This window comes from Micropterus salmoides, unplaced genomic scaffold (genome assembly GCF_014851395.1).
Source record: "Micropterus salmoides isolate LMB-PRFRI ecotype aquatic unplaced genomic scaffold, ASM1485139v1 Ms_hic_scaffold_11, whole genome shotgun sequence".
Classification (NCBI taxonomy): Eukaryota; Metazoa; Chordata; class Actinopteri; order Centrarchiformes; family Centrarchidae; genus Micropterus; species Micropterus salmoides.
The window spans coordinates 33834920-33860651 of NW_024040152.1; the positions used below are offsets into that span (position 1 = coordinate 33834920).

Genomic DNA, 25732 nt, shown 5'->3' on the forward strand with positions numbered 1-25732 from the left:
GTTATTTAAAAAAATTATATTCCAAGGCAAGTTTATTTGTATAGCACATTTCAACAACAAGGTAATTCAAAGTGCTTTACATAAAACATAAAAGCAACGGGGAAATATAAAAGTTTAAAAGCAACATAGGGAAATTGAAAAAATACACATTAAAAAATAATAAAAGCTACAGTGCACAGTGTACAATCAGGGTTAAAAGAGTTAAATGGAAAATTAAATACAGGCTGAGGGGTTGAGCAAATAATTGAGTTTCTGAAAAGAGAATAAACAGAGAAGTTCACTTAAACTACTCTCTCTAGCTAGTCTGTACTCAGGTCCATAGCAATCTTTGGGTCCACTGAAACTCCTAAAACCCTTAAACACTACAGAGAAACCAGGACATGTCTGTCCGCAGGCCACTTTGATCCAGTTATACTCTGGACCCACCTGCGTGTTTACAGGTGGACAGAGGTTCCTGCAAATCACTCAGGCGCGAGATTTAAGACCACTTCCTTCACTCTGTTCAATCTCACTCTCATTATCTTTTCACTCAATTACCTACTCATTTCTCACTGTGTAAATATTTAATTAAAAGCAATGGTAAAAAGCTAAAAACAAAGAAAACAGGACAGTAAAAGTTACAGTGCAGTGTAAGTTATCAATCTACTAGTTAAAGGCAGCGGTAAAAACAAAAATCTTAAATATTTAATTAAAAGCAATGGTAAAAAGAAAAGTGTTCAGTCTGACAGTTTCAGCAGACCTGCAGTTATCTGGGAGTTTGTTCCAGATATACGGAGCATAATAACTGAACGCTGCTTCTCCTTGTTTAGTTTTGACTCTGGGGACAGAAAGCAAACCTGCCCCAGAAACCTGTGAGGTCTGGATGGTTCGTAACGAAGCAGAAGATCAGAAATGTATTTTGGCCCTAAACCATTTAGTGCTTTATAAACTGATTTTGAAATCGATTCAGCAGCCAGCAGAGTGTGCCGTAGCCGTGCCGTAGGGTCGCACCTTTTGCTTTGACTTCGGTGGAAAACAGAGGACAAAATAAAGTGACTACTTCTGGCTTTCAAATGACCAGTGTTGTACGATTATTGAACCTATAATCATGGAATAAACATGGTCTTGGTATAATTTTTAAAGGATATTTCAAGCTGTTTCTATCTGTATAATTTGTTTTAGCATTTAACCATGTTGAAAATTTTGTTCATATACCTATTTAAAGGTACAATTTGTCAAATTTTTTGATGTTTTATTCCTCTTTGGTTTCTCCCTCCACAGACAATGAGACTGCAGTGTACACACTTATGCCAATGGTCATGGCGGACCAGCACAGGTAATCAAACCGAACAACATGAGTAGTGTATTAGGGCCTGTGTCCACCAAAGCCTTTTTTCCTGAGGTAAGCGTCTTTTTACCAATTCATTGCAATGAAAAATGTTCAACTTTGGGATAAACGCAGCGCTCGTCACTGTCACTTTTTACCCAGCCGTCCAATCACAGTGCAGGAGGGGCGGGAGAAACACCACACCCTGCCATCGCAGCTCCTCGCCCGCAAAATCTCATGTCACCCACGTACAGCGAGTCCGTCCCCTCGCTCTACATGTTTCAGCCTTCTCCTCTTGCAGAGCACGTAGGCCTACGTACTTTGTGGTGACATTTTTACCTTCAGTAAAATTAGGTACCCTACTTGCAACACATCACCTCCACGGATATTATGTATCATAGCGACCACAGCATCTCAAAAACACCGCTGCGCCTCCAAAGCGCTCCCAGCTAGGCGTTTTTAGAACTGCAGGTGGCGTTTTCAGACGCTTTGGTGGACACGGGCTTGAGGTAGCAGGTTTCCCTGCTTTTGCCAGTAGTAACAACTCTCATTGTGTTTTTACTTTTTTTCTATTCAATTCAATTTTCAATTCAATTTTATTTATATAGCGGCAAATCACAACAACAGTTCTCACAGCGCTTTTCATAAAAGAGCAGGTCTAGACCGTACTCTGTGATGCTATTTACAGAAGCCCAACAGTTCCCACCAAGAGCAGCACAAGGAGACAGAGGCAAGGAAAAACTTCCTTTTAAGAGGCAGAAACCTCGAGCAGAACCGTGGCTCAGGGTGGGCGGCCATCTGCCTCGACCGGTTGGGGGGGGGGGGGGGGGGGGGGGGGGGGGGAGATGTAAGGAGAGAGAGAGAGAGAGAGAGAGAGGGAGATGTAAGGAGAGAGAGAGGAGATGTAAGGAGAGAGAGAGAGAGAGAGAGGAGAGAGAGAGAGAGAGAGAGGGAGAGAGAGAGAGAGAGAGAGAGATGTAAGAGAGAGAGAGAGAGAGAGAGGGAGATGTAAGGAGAGAGAGAGAGAGAGAGAGGGAGATGTAAGGAGAGAGAGAGAGAGAGAGAGGGATGTAAGGAGAGAGAGAGAGAGAGAGAGGGGGGGAGGCAGCCTACACAATATCCACACAGAGGTACAGACAGTGAAGGTAATGTTGCTATAGACTAAATGAAAAATGGTACAGATATTTATAGTAGTGTTAATGATAACAGTCGTAATGTTAATGATTATAATAACAATAATAATAATAATAGGACTAGTAACAATAGTCGTTGCAGCAGAGGGTGTCGAGCAGGAACACGGGGGCAGCAGGTGACCCGCAACCACAGATCCAGACTCCACAGCTCCAGAGCCAGAAACACCTGCAGGAAGTGATAGGAGGAGAGAGGAGAGGGACGAGAAAGCACAAGACTACCAGAAAGGGGAGAAGTTGTGTTAGTAACATGCAATAATGGGATGAGGTTGCATACAGAGGGAGAGAAAGTAGAGGAGAGAGGAGCTCAGTGCATCATGGGAAATCCCCCGGCAGTCTAGGCCTATAGCAGCATAACTAAGGGATGGTTCAGGACTCACCTGAGCCAGCCCTAACTATAAGCTTTATCAAAGAGGAAAGTCTTAAGCCTACTCTTAAATGTGGAGATGGTGTCTGCCTCCTGAACCCAAACTGGAACCTGGTTCCACAGGAGAGGAGCTTGATAGCTGAACGCTCTGGCTCCTAGTCTACTTTTGGAGACTCTAGGAACCACAAGTAACCCTGCATTCTGGGAGCGCAGTGCTCTGGTGGGGTAGTAAGGTACTATGAGCTCTTTAAGATAAGATGGTGCCTGACCATTAAGAGCTTTGTAGGTAAGAAGAATGATTTTAAATTCTATTCTGGATTTTACTGGAAGCAAATGCAAAGAAGCTAAAACAGGAGAAATATGATCTCTTTTCCTGGTTCCTGTCAGAACACGTGCTGCAGCATTCTGGATCAGCTGAAGAGTCTTAACGGACTTTTTCGAGCAGCCTGATAATAAGGAATTGCAGTAATCCAGCCTAGAAGTAACAAATGCATGGACTAGTTTTTCTGCATCATTTTTAGACAGGATGTTCCTGATTTTCGCAATATTACGTAGGTGAAAAAAGGCGGTCCTTGAAATTTGCTTAATGTGAGACTTAAACAACATGTCCTGATCAAAGATAATTCCAAGATTCCTCCCAGTTTCTGTACATCTGTCGCCACTGAATGGTTTATTTGTTCTATTTTGTCTCTAAAAGGTCCGTGTCAGAGTTGCTGCTCAACTCCAAGTTTGATGTGAACTATGCCTTTGGACGGGTGAAGAGAAGTTTGCTGCACATTGCTGCCAAGTAAGATATTGTTCCCCCTGTTCTTTAAGAGTAAGAACACCCATGAATTCTGCCAGGACCCTCCCTCCTGTAGAGCTTTGTTTGTTTTTTTTATTTGCAACAAAGACATGGTGAGTAGGTGGGCCGCACATGTGTGTGAGGAGTAATTCTTAAAACATGTAGTTCAGTGCATTCCTGTCCTGATGACATCGGGACATGACACCTCATGACAAGTGAAAATGAGTATTTTGTTATTACTCTTTGTAAATCTGTCCTCAAACTCTTCTACGCAGAACCATGAAGCCTTCAGCCTGCTAGCTATTATTGGTAATTTTGTTGTAGTTATTAAGTTAATTATTAATCAGAATTCCAAATTGATATTTAGGCTATCTCATGAGACTAAATTAGGTAATTGGCTTTTAATTTTTTATTTTATATTAAATCATAATAATCAGTATTATATAATTTAATGTAAATCTTGATGTCATGTCTACTTAAGGGTGTGGGAAATAATAGATTAGATAGATTCAGAAATGTCAACAATCGATTATCTAGAGGTTAATTGATGACATAATGTTGACAGAACGAAAAAGGCGGAACTCGGAAATGCGTCTGTGCGGTGCACACAACGGAGACGTGTGTGACAGACAGCTGTTAAATGAGTGACTGCTGATGATCAATAAAATCAATGCGCAACTAACGTTAATGATTTTAACCCACTGTGCTGCTCGGTAGCGCTTAGCTAGCGTCCCCTCCTCCTCCTTCAAATGACAGCTACCTGACAGGCGGCAGTAGGTGACGGTGAAAGCAGCGGAGCAGAGGAAACGTTTCAGTCTGGCTGTAAATGTACAGTGCAGGTCACCGTTCATTAAGGTCTCTCTGTGGTTTTCCAGCTGCTGGATGAGTTTAGGCAGTTAGCGCTAGCTAACGTCTTTTCTGTCTGGAAGCTGAGCAGGACGCTTTTTGGCTGCTAGTTCAATTTCATTTGTTGTCATTCATCCACAAATCGAGTACACAATGAACCAAATGCCGTTTCTCAAGGCCCACGGTGCTCAATACAAGATTACAATTATCAACATGTAACTAACTTGACGAGCCAGAAAAAGGAACAGATATAGTAAGGTGGAGTGAACGTGGTGTGGCTGGAGCGTTATAAAGTCTTATTTAGATATCAGCTTTTAAATTAAACCTGAGGTTGTTTTAGTGCTACTTAACAGTCACGACACTACTGCTTTCAAAAATACATCTTTTAATGAACATTTCTACTGCAATCAATAATAACGGTTTTGTAGTAGACAGCGTTTCACAACGTTTATATATTTCCCCCTAACTCAACAACTCAGAAACTCCCTGTCAGTTCTCCTGCCTCACGCAGAGACAGGAGAACTGTTTTCTCTTCTTTAGAAAGTATGAAATTGTCCAGTGTTGTCTAATCTTGCGCACTCGTCAGCAACACGTTCTGCAGCTGGAAACGTCACCATGAGCGACGCATCGTTTATGATTGTAAAGTCAGGGCACATCTGGAACGTGAACACTGCCGTCAATAATCGAAGGCTTGTTCATCCAAAACTGTTAAAAATGTATGATTAATAATTGGTTTCTGTTGTTCCCTTAGTAGCTCCAATAAAACTGTCTCCAGTGGTGGGTTTGGATTTACCCAAAGAAACAGGGAAACGGTTCCTGAAAAAATATGTCGCTGTTGAATTCTTTAAACGTGATTTCCCAGTGCCAGATACCACTAGAGGGAAGTGAGGAGGTAGATGTGTGGTAAACCTGTCCTCCTTGTGTTTCTAAAATGCTTAGAGACTTGTTTGAAAACCATGTTAAATACTGTTTCTTTGTAATAGACATTACTGATCTGTAACATATGGAGGACACTTGTCTTGTTTCCTGTTCTGACACTAAGCTGCTCTCTGTACAGCTGCGGGTCAGTTGAGTGTCTGGTTCTGCTGCTGAAGAGAGGAGCCAACCCAAACTACCAGGACATTTCAGGCTGTACCCCTCTGCACCTTGCTGCCAGGAATGGGTATAAGCCTCGTACTTATATTTAATCTCTGTTGAAATGTGAAAATGTTGCTGTTAAGTTCGGTGAGTTCACTTTGGACATAGAGGTAAAAAAAAAAAATGCCACAGGATATTTTTTCTGAAGTAGGCCCTCACTGATTATTGTAGAGATATGTACCGCCCCAGATAACCACTAGCCAGGGTGTAATTGATGTGTGCATAGGGCTGGGTACTGAACTTGGCACAGACTGAATTGCAAATCGAGTATCGAAAAATGTCATTTGGCACCAAACTTCTATACCTTAAGAGTACATTTCATCAGCGCCCTGCAGCACGCTTGTATTAAAATATAATTTAGAGATGTTACATTAGCCTCTCAAATTTCGTACATCTAGGTGAAATGTACAGCGGGAGCTGCTTTGTTAAAATTTGTAGGCGGCGCCGGCGCTATTGAGCCTTTTTTGGTATATGGTAACATGGTGTGTGTGTATATATATATATAATTTATTTCACACTGGCATACACTGTATACACATACACCTGTTCATATACGTCCATACACACACACTTCCCTACTACACCATGTAACTCTACAATCTACAGTGTGGTTATAGTTGATATTTCACTTTTCTTTCTATTGATAATTCTAAAGAAAGAGCGTTTTAAAACAATGAAAACCAATAATATGTTTCTCCAACTTTTTCAAGTAGAGACCCAAAAGAAAACTTTGGTGTCTCCTTGGGATCCAAACTTACAGAAATGCATTATGAATTGCCATATCACTACATTTATAAACCACTGATAAAGAACACACAAAGCATGACTCTTCATGAATAAAAATTCATCACAGCCATAATCAAACTTGCCAGACTTGTAAATGTCATTTGCATGTAATCCCTGGCCCGTCAATAGTCATGGCCATTAGAAGGGTGAAATGGTGTGAACCAGTGATTGATGTGTAATGATACTGATACTAACCCCACCCCCCGTTCCTCCCCTCAGGCAGAAGAAGTGTATGGGCAAACTATTGGAATATAATGCTGATGTCAACATCTGCAACAATGAGGGACTGACTGCTGTGAGTGGACTATAATCCTCTGGCTGTGGTTAATGTTGTTGATGTATTGAATATGTTAATCAGCATAATTACTAATACAATTATTGCAGTGTTATCTGTGTGACCTGTTGAATAATTAACTTCTGTAGTCAGGACAGTGATGTTAACTTCTGCTCTAGATCCACTGGTTGGCAGTGAATGGGCGGACGGAGCTCCTCCATGATCTGGTCCAGCATGTGTCCAACGTGGATGTGGAGGATGCCATGGGTCAGACAGCTCTACATGTAGCCTGTCAGAATGGACACAAAACTGTGAGCCACTTTGAAACTATCTCTATTATATATTGATAGCCCTGCTAGTTAGGGCATGGGACTCAAAGCCTGGCAACAGATGTTGGCCACGCCACTTAAATTCACTTCACAACAACGGTTGTGACCACGCCATCATCTCACAGCGCTTTTCAAATAGAGCATGTCTAGGCCGTACTCTGTGATATTATTTACAGAGATGCAACAGTTCCCACCAAGAGCAGCACTAGGCGACAGGCAAGTAAAACCTCCTTTTAAGAGGCAGAAACCTCGAGCAGAACCAGGGCTCAGGGTGGGCGGCCATCTGCCTCGACCGGTTTGGGGTGAGGGGGAGAGAGAGAGAGAGAGAGAGAGAGGGGTAGCAATAAAGAGGGAGAGAGGGCTGGTGGAGCAGCCAACACATTATCCACAAAGAAATACAGACAAACGTAAGTAAAGGTAATAGTGGTACAGACTGAAAATCAATAATGGTCCACAATATTTATCCCTTTGCTACGCCCTGCAAGGTCATTCTTTACTGGCCTAGATATGCGTAACCATCCTACTGAAAGCTAGATTAAACTGCATGGGATCTGGAGGTCACATGTATATCATTCTAAACAGACGGTGAGTCTGTAAGCATTTGGATCTTGACTTGGAAACATAGGAAAGGTCCTAACATTGTTTCCCCTGTATTCATTCAGGAGCCACAAACTGCTCCTAGAGTCTTAGACTGCAGTCTGGAAGATAAGCAGAAAGGCTGACGGTATGTTTTTTGGCTGCCATGTAATGTTAGCTACATTTATTGGGAGTAATGTTAATTAGCTGCATCCCATTACTACCTACTTGTTCAGTGTTGGGAACATAAGGTACCAGTTTAGACTAAGTTAGTACACAACTCTGTCCTGTACCCACACTACACATCCAGATGGTAACGTTATATTTAAATTTTCAGATGCGTCAGGTTGGTAAGGAATAGAAAGGACAATATTAAGATATGAGCTGACGTCGACGCATCTCTCTCACTGTTTTTGGATAACGGGCTGCTCAAGTGGCCACACAGCAACCGACCCACCTGGATTACCCCCGCTGAGCCGGTGGTATCTGGTTTTAGGGGCATATGCGAGTGAAATGGTCGCTCTCTAGCACGCGTATATACTGCACGCGTGTTACAGACGCAGTGAATGCGTTGTTTTAATATTTTTTTGCAAAGTGAGTGACATAGCCTACTCAATAATGTCTGCTCACACAACGTTACAACAAGAACTGAGATATTATCATAGACGAAACATATCACACACCTCCAATTCCGCTTTTCCACCAATAGAACAAGAATTTTGTATGCAGAAGAACAATCACACTAATTATAGATATCTTTACAATTTATTTAGGATTTTGTCGTTCTGATTGTTCATACTGTGTCTGCTCAGACGGTGTTGTGTCTTCTGGACAGTGGAGCTGACATCAACCGGCCAAACGTCTCCGGAGCCACGCCTCTTTACTTTGCCTGCAGGTGATCATCAGGTCAACAGTGATGTCATTGTAATGCTGGTGTTGCAGTCATTAATATTGTGGTCTCACCAGACCTTATTTACACTTCATAGCCGTTTAGGAGTAGAGATGCATAGTAGAGATCCATGTACATTTCCAAAACTGTTCAAAACTCTGTGTTAATTTTCCTTAATTGGCTCAACCAACAGTAGTTGCCTTTTTAGTTATTAATTCACCTAAAATTCACCTACTAAAATCACCTGGAATGTTAGTGATTGTAATATCTAAAATGCCCACATATAGCATTGCCTATTTGAGTGAGAGTATTTTGACAGTCCATTACTCCAGTAGTATTGAACCTCGTCTTGTGTTATTCTGTAGCCATGGCCAAAGAGACACAGCACAGATTCTGCTCTCTCGGGGTGCCAAATACCTTGCTGACAGGAACGGAGTCACTCCTTTGGATCTCTGTGTCCAGGCGAGTTTTTCATCACCTTTTAACCTGTTGTGCACTTTAGACTTTTTCCTCTTAGCGTTTTGTTGTTCTGTTGAGCTCCTTTGGTTACTGTCCCTCCTGTGTGTCTGTGTGTGTGTGTGTGTGTGTGTGTGTGTGTGTGTGTGTTCAGGGTGGATATGGGGAAACCTCTGAGATCCTCATCCAGCATCACAGCAGACTGTTCCAGACTCTAATCCAGATGACACAGAATGAAGATATTAAAGAGAACATGGTATGACCAGTTTGTCGCTACATTCATTGATAAGTCCTGTGTATACACTCTTATTGGTATGTTTGTGTGTTTGTGTGCAGCTCAGGCAGGTCCTGGAGCATGTTTCTCAGCAGAGCGACAGTCATTATCAGAGGATCTTGACCAGTCTTGCTGAAGTGGCTACGACCAATGGACACAAGCTTCTCAGGTATGACTGTACACATTTCATTCACATATTTCTATTGTGCTGCATATTGATGTTGTTATACAGAACGTTTTTTCAGACAATATTACTTCAAAACATTTGATTGTTCTAGTTTTTATACTTACTTATAGGTTTATAGTTAAGAATCATTTCACATTTGGAAAATACACTTTCTTTCTGAGAGTGAGAGAAAGTGAGATGTTCAGATTGATATCAATCTCATGTCTGTCTTCAAGTAAAAATCTGGATTCAGATGGGGTTAGCCTAGCCTAGCAAGTAAAGAGTAGAAGCAGGGGGAAACAGCTAGCCTGGCTCTTTCTGGAGTTCAAAGGTCACTTACAAGTTGCATCTCATTTCTTAAATCTGTACACAAACAGAAATGTAAAAACAACATTTGGGGACCATCACCCTATTCATCATGCTTGTGACGTTAATGTTTTTAACCGGGACAGATTAGAGAGCTTCCCCTAATAACCAGTCACCCCAATCATAATTTTTTACCCATAAATACATCCATTTAGTGATTTACCATACAGTTTCAGATACGCATTGAAAGTTTTAAAAATCAAATCTAATTCGCCTCTGACTTTGTTTGTTTGTGACACTGGAATTGACAAACTTTCTGTGTATAACTTAAGAATTGATTGGAGCACATTGTCGTCATGTTTCACAACAACCTCCTAAGATAAACCCAGAGAAGAAACAAAGGACCAAAGATGTTTATAGATGTTCTGACAAACTCACTGTTCCTTGTTTTATTAGGTTATAACAGAGTAGTCAGTGCTCTTCTCCTTCAATGGCTGCAAACACAGAACAATCAGCATTTCAGTATCATGCCTACATTGCAGTCATCTGTGTCGGTGTGTTTGCTTTTATGTAGTTGCATTACAAATTGATTGTTGAGTAGTGCTAAGATGTTTTTGACAGTCCCTCCTTTTCCCTTTTGTCCTCCTCAGCCTGTCCAGCAGTTATGAAGCTCAGATGAAGAGTCTGCTGAGAATCGTTCGTATTTTCTGCCATGTCTTCCGCCTGGGGCCTTCATCACCCAACAACGGTGACATGGGCTACAATGGCAACAAGACGCCCCGCAGCCAGGTCTTTAAGGTTTGTAGGAGGTGTACATAGTATATTACAAAACAAGAGGGGTGAGAAAGAGAGATGGCAAGACAGAGCGAGATAAGAAATACACACAGAAATACAAACAGTAAAATTAGTAGCGGTACAAACAGCTTCAAGGTTCGACATGTTCTGTGTTCAGAGATGGTATCTTGGTTTTGACGAGTTGTTATTTGAGCTGTTGTTGCCTTTTTGTCATCTCCTACCAGTCTGCCCATTCTCCTCTGACCTCTGACGGTATCTGACTATGGGGATATCCTGCCTCCCGTATTGCCAGACAAGCTTATCTTGAAAACGTAACCTATTGGTCTCAGGTGATGCGAGCTGTTTGAACACCGGTCACAGACGGTGAGCGCCCTTTATAAAACGGCTGACAAGGGGATGTTGCCTCACAGCCTTAACACCAAAACCCACATGACATGCCGCAATAGCAGCAAAGTACACCTTAACTGTGGAAAAGGCTTTGACCTTATCCAGTAAGTCCTAGAGAAAACAGAATCACAGGCACCAAGCACTGGAAAGGCACTGCCTGTGACTTTGAACACAAGTCCTTAAACACATGCCAATTGGCACCATATAGTGACCTGGTAAAAGAAGCCCTAGCATTTTGAATGGCTGCGATGACATCCCGTGGAAGTCCAAATGCATCCAGGTTCAGCCTCTCACGGGCCAGGCCCAGAGCACCATCCGCTCCGAGGATGTGAGGATGAACTGGGTGCAGTTCCCATTCTCCGTACACAGGCTTGCCTCTGGAGAGCAGGTCTGCTCCACGGTTCAGAACCCCTTGTAGCATGTGTGGCTTTCAGTGACAGTAGATTCACGCTGCTCCACAAAATCAGTCTGTGAGCCAGTGTGTGCAAACGTGGGGACCGCAGACCCCCCTGTCTGTTGAAATTAGCCACAACCGTTGTGTTGTCCGATCTCACAAGCACATGCTGACCCTTTATAAAATGTCTCAGTGACAGGGACACCGCTAGGAGCTGAGTTGAGGAAGTTTATGTGGGTGAAACGAAAGTGGGGAGCCCACACTCCATTCACAATCCTGCCCTTGTGGGTCACAATAAGCGTCCTTCAGATTGATTGAAGTGAACCAGTGGCCAGGGTGCACAAAATGCAGCAGGGCAGTATGCGTCAGCAACTTGTATGACCTGAGGGGTCTGTTCAGGGCCCATAGGCCGAGGATTGGGCGGAGCCCTGTCCCCCCCTTCTTTGGCACGAGAAAATACCTTGAGTAGAAGCGGCATTGGCTCTACTCTGGAGGCACAACCCATAATGCCCATTTTGTCAACAGCAGTGATATCTCCTCCTGGGGGATCTGTGCTCACTTTCCCCGACATTAGAGAAAATAATTCCTGTGAACCCGGGAGGGGCGCCAGCAAATTGGAGCCTGTACCCTCTGTCTATTGTCCCAAACACCCAAGCTGATGCTTCACACATTCGCCAGCTCTCTCCCAGATAGAAGAGAGAGAGATGCTGTCCCAGTGGCCCCTGCCACTGGAAGCGCGGTGGCGCCCCCTTGTGCCAGAGTGGCACGGCACACCACAGGGGGCACAGTGTGGGGGGCCCACACTGGTGAAGAGCTTATGTGGCCTGTCACCCCAGAAAGGGGGATTTCCGCTAGTGACGCAAAGGGTTTTATTTTCACATTGTTTTTTTAACAGTGTGTATTTTTTCTTTTTTGTCAGCACCCTCGGCAACATGCCTGGATGCACAAGGAGCAACATTATTGATTTGGGACACGTGTTATTTATTCATCAAAGGACAGGTCCTGTTAAAACAGCAACGTAATTCAAATCGGGAGGTGCATAACGAGTGTTTAATTGTCTGAGCGGCAGAAAGTGACGGTGAACAGAGGAAAATATTATGGCAGTAAATGTAGCCTGCTGTGTCGGTTATGGTGTGTTAGTTTTTCAAGACCAGGAAAAGTCTGTCTGTTGTTTCCCCAACTGCTGGAAAAATGAAAATTTTCGCTAGCCAACATCCCCCCTCCCCTTCAGACTGCGCAGCTGAGCAGTAAAGCTAATACAGCGGGCTGCGTCTTTTGGCTCATATGTAACTCAACATTAGCTCAATTTATAAAAAGTAACCTAACTGGTAGCTGTATTTTATCACTACCTGCTAGTCCAATGTTGAGAACATCAGGTACAAACTAGTTGCCTACAACTACAGTTTCGGTTTTCAGATAAGTCTGAAAAAGTGGTTAGGAAAAAGGACGATGGTGATTGGAGGAGCTGAGGTTAGTAACTTAACGCAAATTAGTGATGCAAACTCGTCCTTTTAAGCTAATGAGGAGACAAATAAAATGCACCTTAGAATGGAGGTGGTTTCTCGAGTTGCCTATTTTTTATATTAATGTCTGCAGATACATGTCAAAAGCTGCCAAATGAAGACACAAAAGGCAAACATGAACAATCCTATCTGTAATGATTCTGAGGTCATATTAACAGGGTTTAAAAGATTCCGTGCCATAAATGTAAAATCACTGTGGAGCATCACAACCAACCAAATAACTTTCCCCAAATATAAAGGTTGTAGTTCACCCAGTAGGCTGATCTTTGGCTGTTGTTTATTTATTATCTGCTCTAGCTTTTCCAACTATTTGTTCAGCGATATGGTGAAAATAATGGCCCAATATGATGTGAAATTACATATTTTTCATTGGAAAATGTAAAGTTTACTTGGGGGAGGACCCTCACCCCTCTGACCATGAGTACCACAACAACCACCAAAACATTCATCTAAGATCACTTAAATCTATGGGGGGAAAAAAATAAAATTTTTAGCTATTGAAATGACGATGGTTTTGGGGTTTTAAATGTAAATGCTCCATACTTGTATAGCACCTTTCTAGTCTTTTCGACCACTCAAAACACTTTTACACTACATCCACATTAACCATTCACACACATTCATACACTGAGCCTAAGTGCTCAAACAGAAACTAACATTCACACTGGCGGAACAGCCACCAGTTTATGAATCTTGTATCTTGCAGCCTGGGGGGAGCTGGGATTGAACCGCCGACCTTCTGATTACTCTGCCAACCCGCTCCATGTCCTGAGCCACAACCGCCCCATAGTATATTCAGACATAGTGTGCACAACGCTGCCATGTGATATCGGTTACAGGAAGAGTGGAGGGGTGCGTTAAAACACAATGACTTATGTTTCAAAAAAAAGTTTCAGTTTAAGTTACACAATGACCCAAAGTTCATCTATGGAGTCAAGTGGTACAAAAAAGGTGGTAAAGCTTTGAATATAAAGATTTGTAGAACCTGCAGACACCCTGAAGGTCAAAGTGACTCCTCAATTGTAATGTGTTCATTGATCAAGCCCTTTGTTTTCTCTTTGCTCCTAAGAGCCTCTCACCTCCTGTCCTTCTCTCTGCAGCCATTGGAACTGCTGTGGCACTCCCTGGATGAGTGGCTGGTGCTCATCTCCAAAGAGCTGGACAGGAACAGGAAGAACCCGGGTTCCTCCTCAAGCAGCGAAATAGCCTCTCTGCTCCTCAAACAGTGCGAAGTTGACCACTCCGGCTCCACGCCAAAGCTCCCCTCCTTGCTGGACCCTCAGATCGTCATGGAAACAGACGGAGAGGACGTCATCTCTATGACAGCCAATCGTCTCAGTGCTGTGATCCAGGCCTTCTATATGTGCTGCTCCTGTCAGATGCCAAAAGGGTCTGTCCTCGGCCTTCATCTGTCAGCTGTCATATCTAATCAGTATATCAAGAAGCATCATTTAACATGAGATAGGGTGTTAAGTATCTGCTGTGACCCAAACAGACAGGACAATTACTACCTTATTTTGGTGACTCAACTACAACTACCTCACCACTATCATAAAGTATTACTAGTACTACTGCTAGTTTTTTACTGCCACAACTACTATCATAATACAACTGCTACTGCTGTCACTGCTCTGCCACTGCTGACACTGCTCCTACTCTGCAACTGCCGACACTACTTCCACTCTGCTGCTCCCGACACTTCTCCTACTCTGCTACTGCTGTCACTACTCTGCTACTGCTGACACTACTCATACTCTGCTACTGCTGACACTGCTCCTATTCTGCTACACTACTCCTACTCTGCTACTGCTGTCACTACTCTGCTACTGCTGACACTGCTCCTATTCTGCTACACTACTCCTACTCTGCTACTGCTGACACTGCTCCTATTCTGCTACACTGCTCCTACTCTGCGACTGCTGACACTACTCCCACTCTGCTGCTGCCGACACTACTCCCACTCTGTTACACTACTCCTTCTCTGCTACTGCTGTCACTACTCTGCTACTGCTGTCACTACTCTGTGACTGCTGACACTGCTCCTATTCTGCTACACTGCTCCTACTCTGCGACTGCTGACACTACTCCCACTCTGCTGCTGCCGACACTACTCCCACTCTGTTACACTACTCCTTCTCTGCTACTGCTGACACTACTCTGTGACTGCTGACACTGCTCCTATTCTGCTACACTACTCCCACTCTGCTGCTGCCTACACTACTCCCACTCTGTTACACTACTCCTTCTCTGCTACTGCTGACACTACTCCTTCTCTGCTACTGCTGTCACTACTCTGTGACTGCTGACACTGCTCCTATTCTGCTACACTGCTCCTACTCTGCGACTGCTGACACTACTCCCACTCTGCTGCTGCCGACACTACTCCCACTCTGTTACACTACTCTTTCTCTGCGACTGCTGACACTACTCCCACTCTGCTGCTGCCGACACTAGTCCCACTCTGCTGCTGCCGACACTACTCCCACTCTGTTACACTACTCCTTCTCTGCTACTGCTGACACTACTCCTACTCTGCTGCCGCCGACACTTCTCCTACTCTGCTACTGCTGACACTACTCATACTCTGCTACTGCTGACACCGCTCCTACTCTGCTACACTACTCCTACTCTGCTACTGCTGACACCGCTCCTACTCTGCTACACTACTCCTACTCTGCTCCTGCTGACACTGCTCCTACTCTGCTACACTACTCCTACTCTGCTACTGCTGACACTGCTCCTACTCTGCTACACTACTCCTACTCTGCTACTGCTGACACTACTCCTACTCTGCTACTGCTGACACTGCTCCTACTCTGCTACACTACTCCTACTCTGCTACTGCTGACACTACTCCTACTCTGCTCCTGCTGACACTACTCCTACTCTGCTACACTACTCCTACTCTGCTCCTGCTGACACTACTCCTACTCTGCTACACTACTCCTACTCTGCTACTGCTGACACTGCTCCTACTCTGCTACACTACTCCTACTCTGCTACTGCTGACACTGCTCCTACTCTGCTACACTACTCCTACTCTGCTACTGCTGACACTACTCCTACTCTGCTACTGCTGACACTGCTCCTACTCTGCTACACTACTCCTACTCTGCTACTGCTGACACTGCTCCTACTCTGCTCCTGCTGACACTACTCCTACTCTGCTACACTACTCCTATTCTGCTACTGCTGAAACTACTCCGTCTTAAATAGCGTCTTTTTTATATTATTCTTAGTAGCAGTAGTATATGTTGCTTAAAAATAAAACATTATGTTCACTGGGAAAAAGTTAAAATGTTTTACCCACACACTTAAATTAATACATTTTAGAGCTGTAACTGCTATACCGTGATACAGTGAAACCGTGATAGTTTTGTTTATCATACTGTCAAAATCCAAACCTAAGGCCCATGTCTACTGCTAACCCCAGTAACAATTTCCCTACCACTACTACTGCATCTCATTATACAACCCTATTTTAATATGATGAGTACATTTACCTTGTAACTTAGACACCTGTTGGTACTACCGCTGCCACTACTGAGCCACTACTTCCATTGCTGGAGGTGGCGGCCTGTAACCCTGAAAAGACCCAAAAGACAAAAAATCTAAAGAGTTATGTTCGATCAAGCTTTGCAAACAAGTAGGAGCGTTGCCCTCAGTCAGACCCACTTATACCGTGTGTTCAGCAGCATATGGAGGCTGTCAAGTAACCGGTTTAATAAAGGACAATTCACAATACATGTATTGCAACAATGCATTCATTGTGAACTGTCCCCATAAATAATTGTACATATTTTAATATATTTATATATGCATATTTGCATGATACATCAAATTCATTGAAATTGAAAGACACAGAATTTGGGAGAAAATAAAACTGATTTGATAGGGCCCTATCCATGGTCTGGTCATCCAGTATGTGAATGTAGTATAACTATAGCAAACTCCATCAGGAGGTAGTGACTTTAGCTGTAAAAATGTTGAAGAACAATGGAGAATGTGACAGAACTAAATAGGCAAATATTTGTGTGCCATGATCCTAGGGGAAACGCTGAACTGCCATTATTAGTATGAAGCCTGCATTAAGAGAAGCTACACACTCTGGTCACTCTTTCTTTTTACTTCTGCAGCTGTTCGTATAGTATTTCATGAGCTTCAGTCCCACCTCATCATCCATCTAGAGGCTCAAAGTCTTAATAGCTTTCCTACACTGGCCGTGTAATGTAAGCTGCAGTAGCTAGGTTCCATCCTGATGTAGCGCACGTTTTAAAACGTTTTTAATTTAACGAGAAAAACGGATGCTGTTGCTGAGAAGCTGCTGCTGTCTGTCTGTCTTTCTCACTCCATCTAACTTGTTCCTCACCTTCCTCACCCAGAATGACATCCCCTCGCTTCATTGAATTTGTCTGCAAGCATGACGAGGTGCTCAAGTGTTTTGTAACCAGGTGAGTCAATTTGGCCCATACTTAAACCTCCACACACAGTACATTGAGACTGGGTACTGATCCAGAAACCTCTTCATTTACTTACACTGAAGTCTCCTGCTTGCTCTCTTCCTTCGGTCTTTTTTCTCTCTGTGTTCATCTCCCTGCACCGCTTTTTTCAGGAATCCAAAGATCATATTTAACCACTTCCACTTCCTCTTGGAGTGTCCAGAGTTGATGTCACGCTTCATGCATATCATTAAGGGCCAGGTAAGACATGATGACTCATTTTATGAAATGTTTTGAGGGACTTAATATGAAAGCACAAGTTTGGAAGCTAAATCCAGTCCATCTGAAAATGTGGTCAATTCGATTAAGCAAGAAAGAACGATTGTAATTAGTTAGAAAATGTGCACTTTTAGCACTGAAATCCATTTCTCCAATGTACACTATTATTCAAAAGTTTGGGGGCAACTTTTGCCCATTAAAAAAACATCAAATTGATCAGAAATACAGTGTAGACATTGTTTAGATATCTTTATATTGGTTTATGTTTGTTATGTTATTGTTGTTGCGCACCTAGTCGCCAAAACAAATTTCTTGTATGTGTAAAAACCACTTGGCAATAAATACGATTCTGATTAATGTTATTAATGGCTATTGTTGCTGCAAACGGCTGATTTGTAATGGAATATCTACAGAGGCCATGCGGTCTAACTGCACACTTTTTGCTAACACAAGTTTTATCATTTTAAAAGGCTAACTGATTATTAGAAAACCCTTTTGCAGTCATGACAGCACAGCTAAAACTGTTGTGCTGATTAAAGAAGCAATAAAACTGGCCTTTAGACTAGTTGTGTGTCTGGAGCATCAGCAATTGTGGGATCCATTACAGGCACAAAATGACCAGAAACATCTTCGAAAACTCAAGTCTGTTCTTGTGGTGAGAAATGAAGCAATCCATGCGAGAAACTGCCAAGATACTGAAGTTCTCATACAATGCTGTGTACTACTTCCTTCACAGAACAGTGCAAACTGGCTCTGACCTGAAACAAATAATCAATAATGAGAATAATTGTTAGTTGCACAATGTGAAATGTCCTACTCTGCACATTATGGTCACATTTCTTTACATTATGGTACACATTTCTTGCTTTCTAAGCCGTTGGTTGAAACGGACACATCCACAGTCTTTGAGAAGCACTTGAAAGTGGTAATTTGTTCAGGGAAGTGTTGTGCAGTGTGGCATGAATTCTTGTTTTACCATTCAGCCCTTCAAGGATCGCTGTGAGTGGTTCTATGAGCATCTGTTGGCCAGCCAGCCAGACTCAGACATGGTTCATCGTCCAGTCAATGAGAACGACATCTTGCTCATCCACAGAGGTACAAAATGTCCTCACCACCATACACTTCCAATATTCATGTATAAAGAAAGAATCACGGCATTCTGCTAATCCACAAAGGAGGTAAATGTTCTCACCACCAAACACTTCCACTGTATGCACATGTATAAAGAGAAGATCACGGCGTTCAATATTTTAATTTAGTTTTATATCGCTAGCAGGCGTTTAAAAATGTCAGCATTTGTGAATGTTGCTCTATGCACCTCATGTGTGACTGAATGCAGTCCTGTACAATAACTACAAAGCATTGTGCATTTGTTTACACTTAATGAAATAAAATAAAAAATTATTTTGTCACTTTATTGAACAAGAAGTTTGATACCCACATAACATGCCACATAAACTGACGAAAGCAAAAAAAATTAGGAAGTCAAATAAACAAAATGAAAGCTGCAAGCCGTGTTGAACTGGCCCTTATGCCCTTATATGAAGCTTTGGTCATGTTTAACACGAAGAACTAACATTGTAACATTGTAGATAAATAATAAAATATTCAAAAGCATAATAGGTCTCATGTAATTATCAGTTATCTACTGATTATTAACATTTTAAAAACACTTAAGTTTTGGTGACATATCACATTGAACCAGCAAGACACACTGAGAGTTCAGGCACTACAAACTGAAGAAGTGAACCCCCAAGAGTGCCCCATTCTATTAGCTGGTCCTGAGAGTTAATGATCAAATAACACCCAATGTTCAACGTCAGACCAGCACTTCTTTCGAACCATTAATCAGGGCAAATCAAATGATTGAATTAACAAAAGATTCCATTCTGGAACACTGGACAAATCAAAGCAAAACTCAAAACAACCTTTGCTATCCTGCCCTAATGAGTATAACTGGCAGATCTCTGTCAGAGGGACATAGCAGAGACAGATCCTGACCAAAAAGTTTGTCAAGTGAGCAATATATCATCCGCGAACAGATGTATCTTGTAGTCATAAGCTCCAATTGAAATCCCCTTAATCTCTGGGTTGTGCCTTATTTCCTAAGCTTGGGTCTCTATGAAGAGTGCAAAGAGGGCGGGGTTTTATTCTAGCTGTGGGGTTTCAATAAAGTGATTTAATACATTAAACAGATTTTTCATTAAAGCCAAAACGTTACAGCACTTGGTAGAGATAGGCCCACTCGAACACCTTCTCCAAACTAAACAGATCAGCGTTGCATTAATATTTTTCTTGACCACAAAGTCTACCACATGGAGTGTTCGCCTAATATTGTCTTGTGATTGTCTTTCTCGGACAAACCCTGTTTGGTCTGGGTCCATCAGTTCAGAGACAGTATGTTCAATCATTTTGGCAATAATTGAGGCAAACAGCTTATAGTCCGTATTCAAAATAGATAAGTCTATATGAAATACACTCTCCCTTATCCATGCCTGCTTTAGGAAGTATTGATTTTACTGCCTTGCTCCAAGATTGAGGCATCTGGCCTTCCCTAAGAGTGTGGTTAAAGTCTCAGAGGAGCAGTGGCATCAACTCATGCTTGAAACAGGACCATTCACTTACATACCCATCTGACCCTGGTGTTTTGTTGGTCACCCGGTTCTGTGGACGTTATCTCTGCATTCAGTACATTATTCTGCTGTTCTCCTATTGAGGGAAGATCCAGAGATTTTAAGAATTCATCAACTAATGAGTTATCAGTCTTATCTGGTTGGGTATGTATGGCTTCAAAGGATTCTCTAGTTTATGACACATTTTGTTATTTTTTGGGATTCTTATTTGTAGACAGTTTTTTTTTTCTGCTTGTTACTTGCACAGTAGTCTCCAGGACAGAAGCTTCGTAGCCAATTTTTTAATATTTTTGTTTAGTAAACCTCACTTTCACATCTGAAGGGACATGCTGAGCGTAATCTCGTGAGACTTTGTGCAATTCAAACATGGCGGCGTGCAGCTAAACAAACATTTCTTTAATCAGACAATCCGCCAATTTAATCCAAAGTTAAAGTAATCACAACTATCCCATCGCTCTGGAGGACCTCGAAGAAGAGTGTTTGGAGGACCTTGAAGTTTACATTGACCAGTGTTTTCACAGTGTGGTCATGGGGAAGTCCAAGAGAAACTGCACTGAAGACACACCTGGAGCAGTCTCCTCACAAGGCGGTGATTTCACAGACATTCTGGATTCAAAAGACAAGAAACTGTCCAGCTTTGATGCCCGATTATTTCAGGTGGAAGTCCACCACAAAGAGTTTCAGGCTCTCCGGGAATCCCTGCTGTTTAGCCAGAAACAGGTGATTGAGCTTCTGCGAAGAACGAGGTCCTCAAAGGGTCTGTTAAATCCCTCACCCACTCCAAAAAATAAAAACATTAGAGAAAGGAATTTTGGGCATCCCGGAGCAGGCAGACGAAGCCTCAGAAGAGATCGTAAAAAACTTCATTGTGAAGTAGCTGAAACTCCCAACTGACACTGTGTTAGGTGCCCATAGATTTTTCTTCTAGCTGTGGGGTTTCAATAAAGTGATTTAATACATTAAACAAAGCTGTCATCGGTTCAGGGTTAGGTATGTAATCCAGCAGTTGACAAGCTCAGTACAGCTGGCAGTCACCATATCTCTCACCGTGTCTTCTTCGGGAGACAGCAAATGCAGTCATGAAGTCATGAGAGGTAAATCTCCTACTCACCATACAAAAAAAGAAAGCAAAATCTTGCAAATTGGAGCTAAAAAAACCAAACATTAGAAGCTGCCTTTGCTGCCTCACCACAGGAACACATGTTGAAAGATCTGAGAAGACTTAATAATTTCATTTAATTGAAGTTTGATAAAAAGACTAAATTCCAGTTACAAAGATTATGCCTGGAGAACTTTGAACATGGCAATAAATCCAGCAGATTCCTCGACTACCAATTAAAATCAATAAAGTAAAAATAATTATTTCCTCCATAAAGAACACAGCTGGGAATATGACTCATAACCGAATTTTTTATTTCCTACTTTACATACATTTCGTAAACTCGTGGGAACTCGTTTATACCCCACATTAAAACATTATACAGTTCCCCAAGAGCTTCTGTCAGGACAATTTATCTTACTGCTCCAAGCTTTAGTCTTCAGAGGGGCACTAGGTAAGGTTGCCCACTCTCTCCCTTGATGTTCGACATTTTTATAGAACCATTAACAGCTGCTATCAGACAAAATGAAAACAGTGAAGGAATTCAAACAGAAAACATAGACCACAAGATAAGCCTTTATGCAGATGATGTATTACTTTTCCTCCAAAACTCGCAAACTTCACTTACTGAGACAATCACACTTATCATCCATCTCAGGTCAAAGGTCTTCAGATTGCATTGCCTAGATTTGTAGTCGATCTGATTAATTCAGTAGGAGGAGTTATTTAAAGTACTGAGCTTGTACATGGCGAAAAATGTAATGTTTATTTCAAAATGGTTGACTTCCTATTGCAACACTATGAGGCCTCAAACATGTTTAAAAATGTTCAATTATACACAAGAAATTCAAAATGGCTGACTTCGTGTTGGGCAATCTCTCTTAAAAGAAACAATATATTTATGATGAGAGCAAGGACCCCCCCCCCCCCGAATCTCATGAAAACCAAAGCAACTTTTTCCCAACCATGGCGTGTGTTTGGCGGTGCTATAGAGCCCCCTGGCCACGCCTGAGTCCAAACACTGCAGAAGAATCACTGTAGAACTGGTGAAAATCCCATGCCAGTTCGGGCGTGTGTGGGTGCATCCTTACCAAAATAGAATAATACTCCTTACAAAAACAATAGGTTTCATGGACTTTCAATGCCAGAGAATATTCTGTATATCAGTTAGGGGTCGACCAATAATCAGCCAATTATTGTGGCCGATATTCAGCATTTTACCAATAATCTGCATTGGTAATTTTAAAATTAGATAGCTGATATAATTAATTAATAAAAAAAATGTGTTACTTTGGCTCTGATGCAGCCGCCTCTCTCTGTCTGTGGTCACCACTCTGTGGGCTCGAGCAATGTTCCGCCCACAGTAATAGCTGATTGGATTCAAGTCACAAGTAATAGCCTATCCACACTGAATATACTGTAGTGTGGAAGTCATAAAGCCCCATCCCTCTCAGCAGAGCTCCACGGAGCGTAGTGAGTAGCGATGACCATAACTATGCCCGTTACTGTAAGAAAGTGATAGTAGTAAAAGGCTGATACTGCATCAGTACAATAAGCAGGAACGTGTACAGAGCGATATTTTAATCTGCTCTGTTTTACATGTGCTAACTCTGCTAATAGCTAGTTATAAACAAGCTAAAACGAAATCTCTCTGTCTGTACCCTGTTTAGCTGAGATGCTACGTACCTTGAAATTTAGCAAATCCTTGCAAACTCAGCTGCTTGTCGAGAGATACCAGCTCCTCAGGAGCAGCAGAGGGAGGAGGAGGACAGGACTGCTCACTCAGTATTTTGATGTCAGGAATATAGTTTATTTTACGTTCCATTTGTTTGAAGTGAGATACTGATTTTATATTGTGACTTTGCTGCTGTAAACGTTTGTCCCTGCTCTGAAAACTGTTATTATAAAATATAAAATTTGATTACTGTTCTGAATTTATGCTTTTTTTTTCATTAAATATTTTTTAAAGGCAATTCTGTAGTAATGAAAAACCAATAAGAGTTAATTTTGTTAATTTCAACAATGTTTTGTGTTAATTTTAAATTTTGACACCAAGATTTTACAGCAAATGTATATCGGTTCCAAATATCGGTTATTTGTCTAAATGGTTGCTAATAATCAGGATCAGCCCGTAAAAAAACAAAAAGAAGTCTGGTTCCATTAGAAATAATGTTAAAATGAGGCTACTTCTCATCTGATGTATTCCCTCATTTAACACTTTCCTGATGGATTTGTGGTCTCATGTGATAGTTTCAAGTCTTCAATACAGCACGATGTTCATTTAGTAAATTATGGTCCTATTTAGAGGAAAATGGACGATAAAGCATCGTATGCTTTAGGTACTACACTGTGATCAGGCTAGAGTGACTAATGTCCACGGCACTGTGTAAATTTAACCAGCGCTGTTGAACAAGCTTACTAGGAGTCGGCTGTTAATTTTCCCGGTAAGTATGTTTTGTTTTAAGCCTGTTTTTAGCTAGCCAAGATTAGCATCCCGGTTAAAATCACAGTTAAAGTGAATTACAGCTGCAGCTAGCTAACCAAGCTTGCTAGCACCATTGTCTCGTCCAAATATGGTCACGTCCTATGCCGCTAGTTGCAAAAAATCAACATGGTGGACTCAGGGATTCAAAACAGCAGTCCACAAACCAACGGGTGACGTCACGGTGATGTCCACTTCTTTAATACAGTCTGTCTCAAACATAGCTCAACATAGCGTAATGTCATAGGACATACATCAGGAAGATACAGATACAGATATTACTGGGACACTATAGAAAACTGCAGATGAACATATAGTATCCAGGATTTTACATCAGCTACACTGCTAGAGGACCTTAATCCTGAACCTTACATGAAAACAAGAGCTGATGATTGATTTGATTTGAAACTTGCTTGTTTGTTAACTGTGTAAATTAACACTAGTATTTGTTGTATTTGATTGTATGTTGAACAGGGCACCTTTTTGGGTTTATTTTATAAAATATGCATAAATGTGACAACTGGAATTTTCTTCAATCATACCATTATGAGGACTTTTAAAGAGGTGGTATTATGGTTTTTGGCTTTTTCCCTTCTCCTTTATTGAGTTATATCTTTTTTTGTGCATGTAACAGGTTTGCAAAGTCAAAAGCCCAAAGTTCAGCACAAAGGGAGTTCCAATCTCCCACAGAAAACTCTGCTCTGAACTTCCTGAAAACAGCTCGTTTGCAGTCCAGCCGCTTCCCTTTCATCCCTGTGACGTCACAGCCAAGCGGCTACTCTGACACGCCCTCAGAAACGGCGAGCTGCAGCACACAGCTCTCCTCTCCCTTCCAAACACTAGCTACCCTCCAGGCAGTCAGTGGACAGAAAGTTGTTCCTGTGATGTAGAGACAGAGCTCAGTTAAAACTTTATGGATACAGATTAATAACTCACCGCTCTGAAACTCTCGCTCCAGTCCATGTTGCCAAGCTGGTCGGCAACAGTACGGCTGAACCCGAGCTGTTTACCGGCTTCTCGCTGACCCGCCCTTCTCTGCTTCTGATTGGCTAGTAGTCCTTAACTAGGAACTGAGCATGTGCAACTCCCAAAAAAGATCATTTAGAGACAAGATGTATCACTCCATAGCTAAAACGAAGCCTTCAACACAGGGTGAAAAGAGGAGCTGCAGCAATGTGCAGTATGACAAAAAATATGGTGTTTTTTGAAAATTAAACCATGTAAACCTGTTTTGGTACAACCCCTAAATATGATTTGTAACCTGAAAATGAGCATAATACCGCCTCTTTAAAATACGTTGCTTGTAAAGTGGTTGATTGAGCAGGTTGAATCAGGTTGGTAACACCTCTGCCTTATTTTGAGCCCGGGAAAAAGTACCAATACAGTGGTCTGATGGAAATGAATGAGGTGGCTGCACTTTTTATGTAGTGCTAATGTTCAACGCGTTCTCATCTCAGCGACACAAAAGAGTCGACATGAATAAAGTCATTGACTTAGGTTTAGGCACAAACATTTCTGATAGTTATGGTAAGGGTAGCGGGCTTCGGGGGGCTGTCAACACCTTTAACACGAACATAGCTAGCTAGCTGGACGCCCCAGAGTGTCTCATACAGATGCATCCGGGAGCATCTCCCACAGACGTGTCAAAAACTATGCTTTGTCACTTTTTCTGAAAGGGTCGATATTGGGCGCCCTGAGATGAGAACGGGCTCTTATGTTGGTCTAAACAATGTTTTAATTCGTCAGATCTCAGTCCTGGTTGATTTGCCGACACCTGTCTCAAAGATGTTTACGGCAAATGCTTAATATCTTAAGAATAATAACTTAATATAACAGATTCCTGAGTTCTGTTGAAAATGACATTGACCATTTGGGCCAGTAAATATGTCTTAAGCATCTACTGTGAAATATGCAGCTCCAACTGTTGTGTTCTGCATTTCCTGAAATGTTCTCCAACTGTTGTCTTCTGCATCATGTTCAGTACGTCATTACATGTATGCATCATTTCCTGTGAA

The 25732-nt window shown here is 42.1% G+C and overlaps 1 protein-coding gene across 1 annotated transcript in view; it reads left to right on the forward strand.

The window, feature by feature from the left end:
• Positions 1–25732, forward strand: part of hace1 (HECT domain and ankyrin repeat containing E3 ubiquitin protein ligase 1) — a 45863-nt gene that overhangs the window by 3974 nt on the left and 16157 nt on the right. The window contains exons 2-15 of the mRNA XM_038712333.1: positions 1261–1315; positions 3561–3650; positions 5551–5655; positions 6636–6711; positions 6870–7001; positions 8408–8490; positions 8850–8946; positions 9095–9196; positions 9277–9383; positions 10337–10484; positions 13886–14175; positions 17168–17236; positions 17398–17485; positions 18487–18598. Of these exons, the coding sequence (XP_038568261.1) occupies positions 1261–1315; positions 3561–3650; positions 5551–5655; positions 6636–6711; positions 6870–7001; positions 8408–8490; positions 8850–8946; positions 9095–9196; positions 9277–9383; positions 10337–10484; positions 13886–14175; positions 17168–17236; positions 17398–17485; positions 18487–18598 (1554 nt within the window). The remainder of the gene's footprint in view (positions 1–1260; positions 1316–3560; positions 3651–5550; positions 5656–6635; positions 6712–6869; positions 7002–8407; positions 8491–8849; positions 8947–9094; positions 9197–9276; positions 9384–10336; positions 10485–13885; positions 14176–17167; positions 17237–17397; positions 17486–18486; positions 18599–25732) is intronic.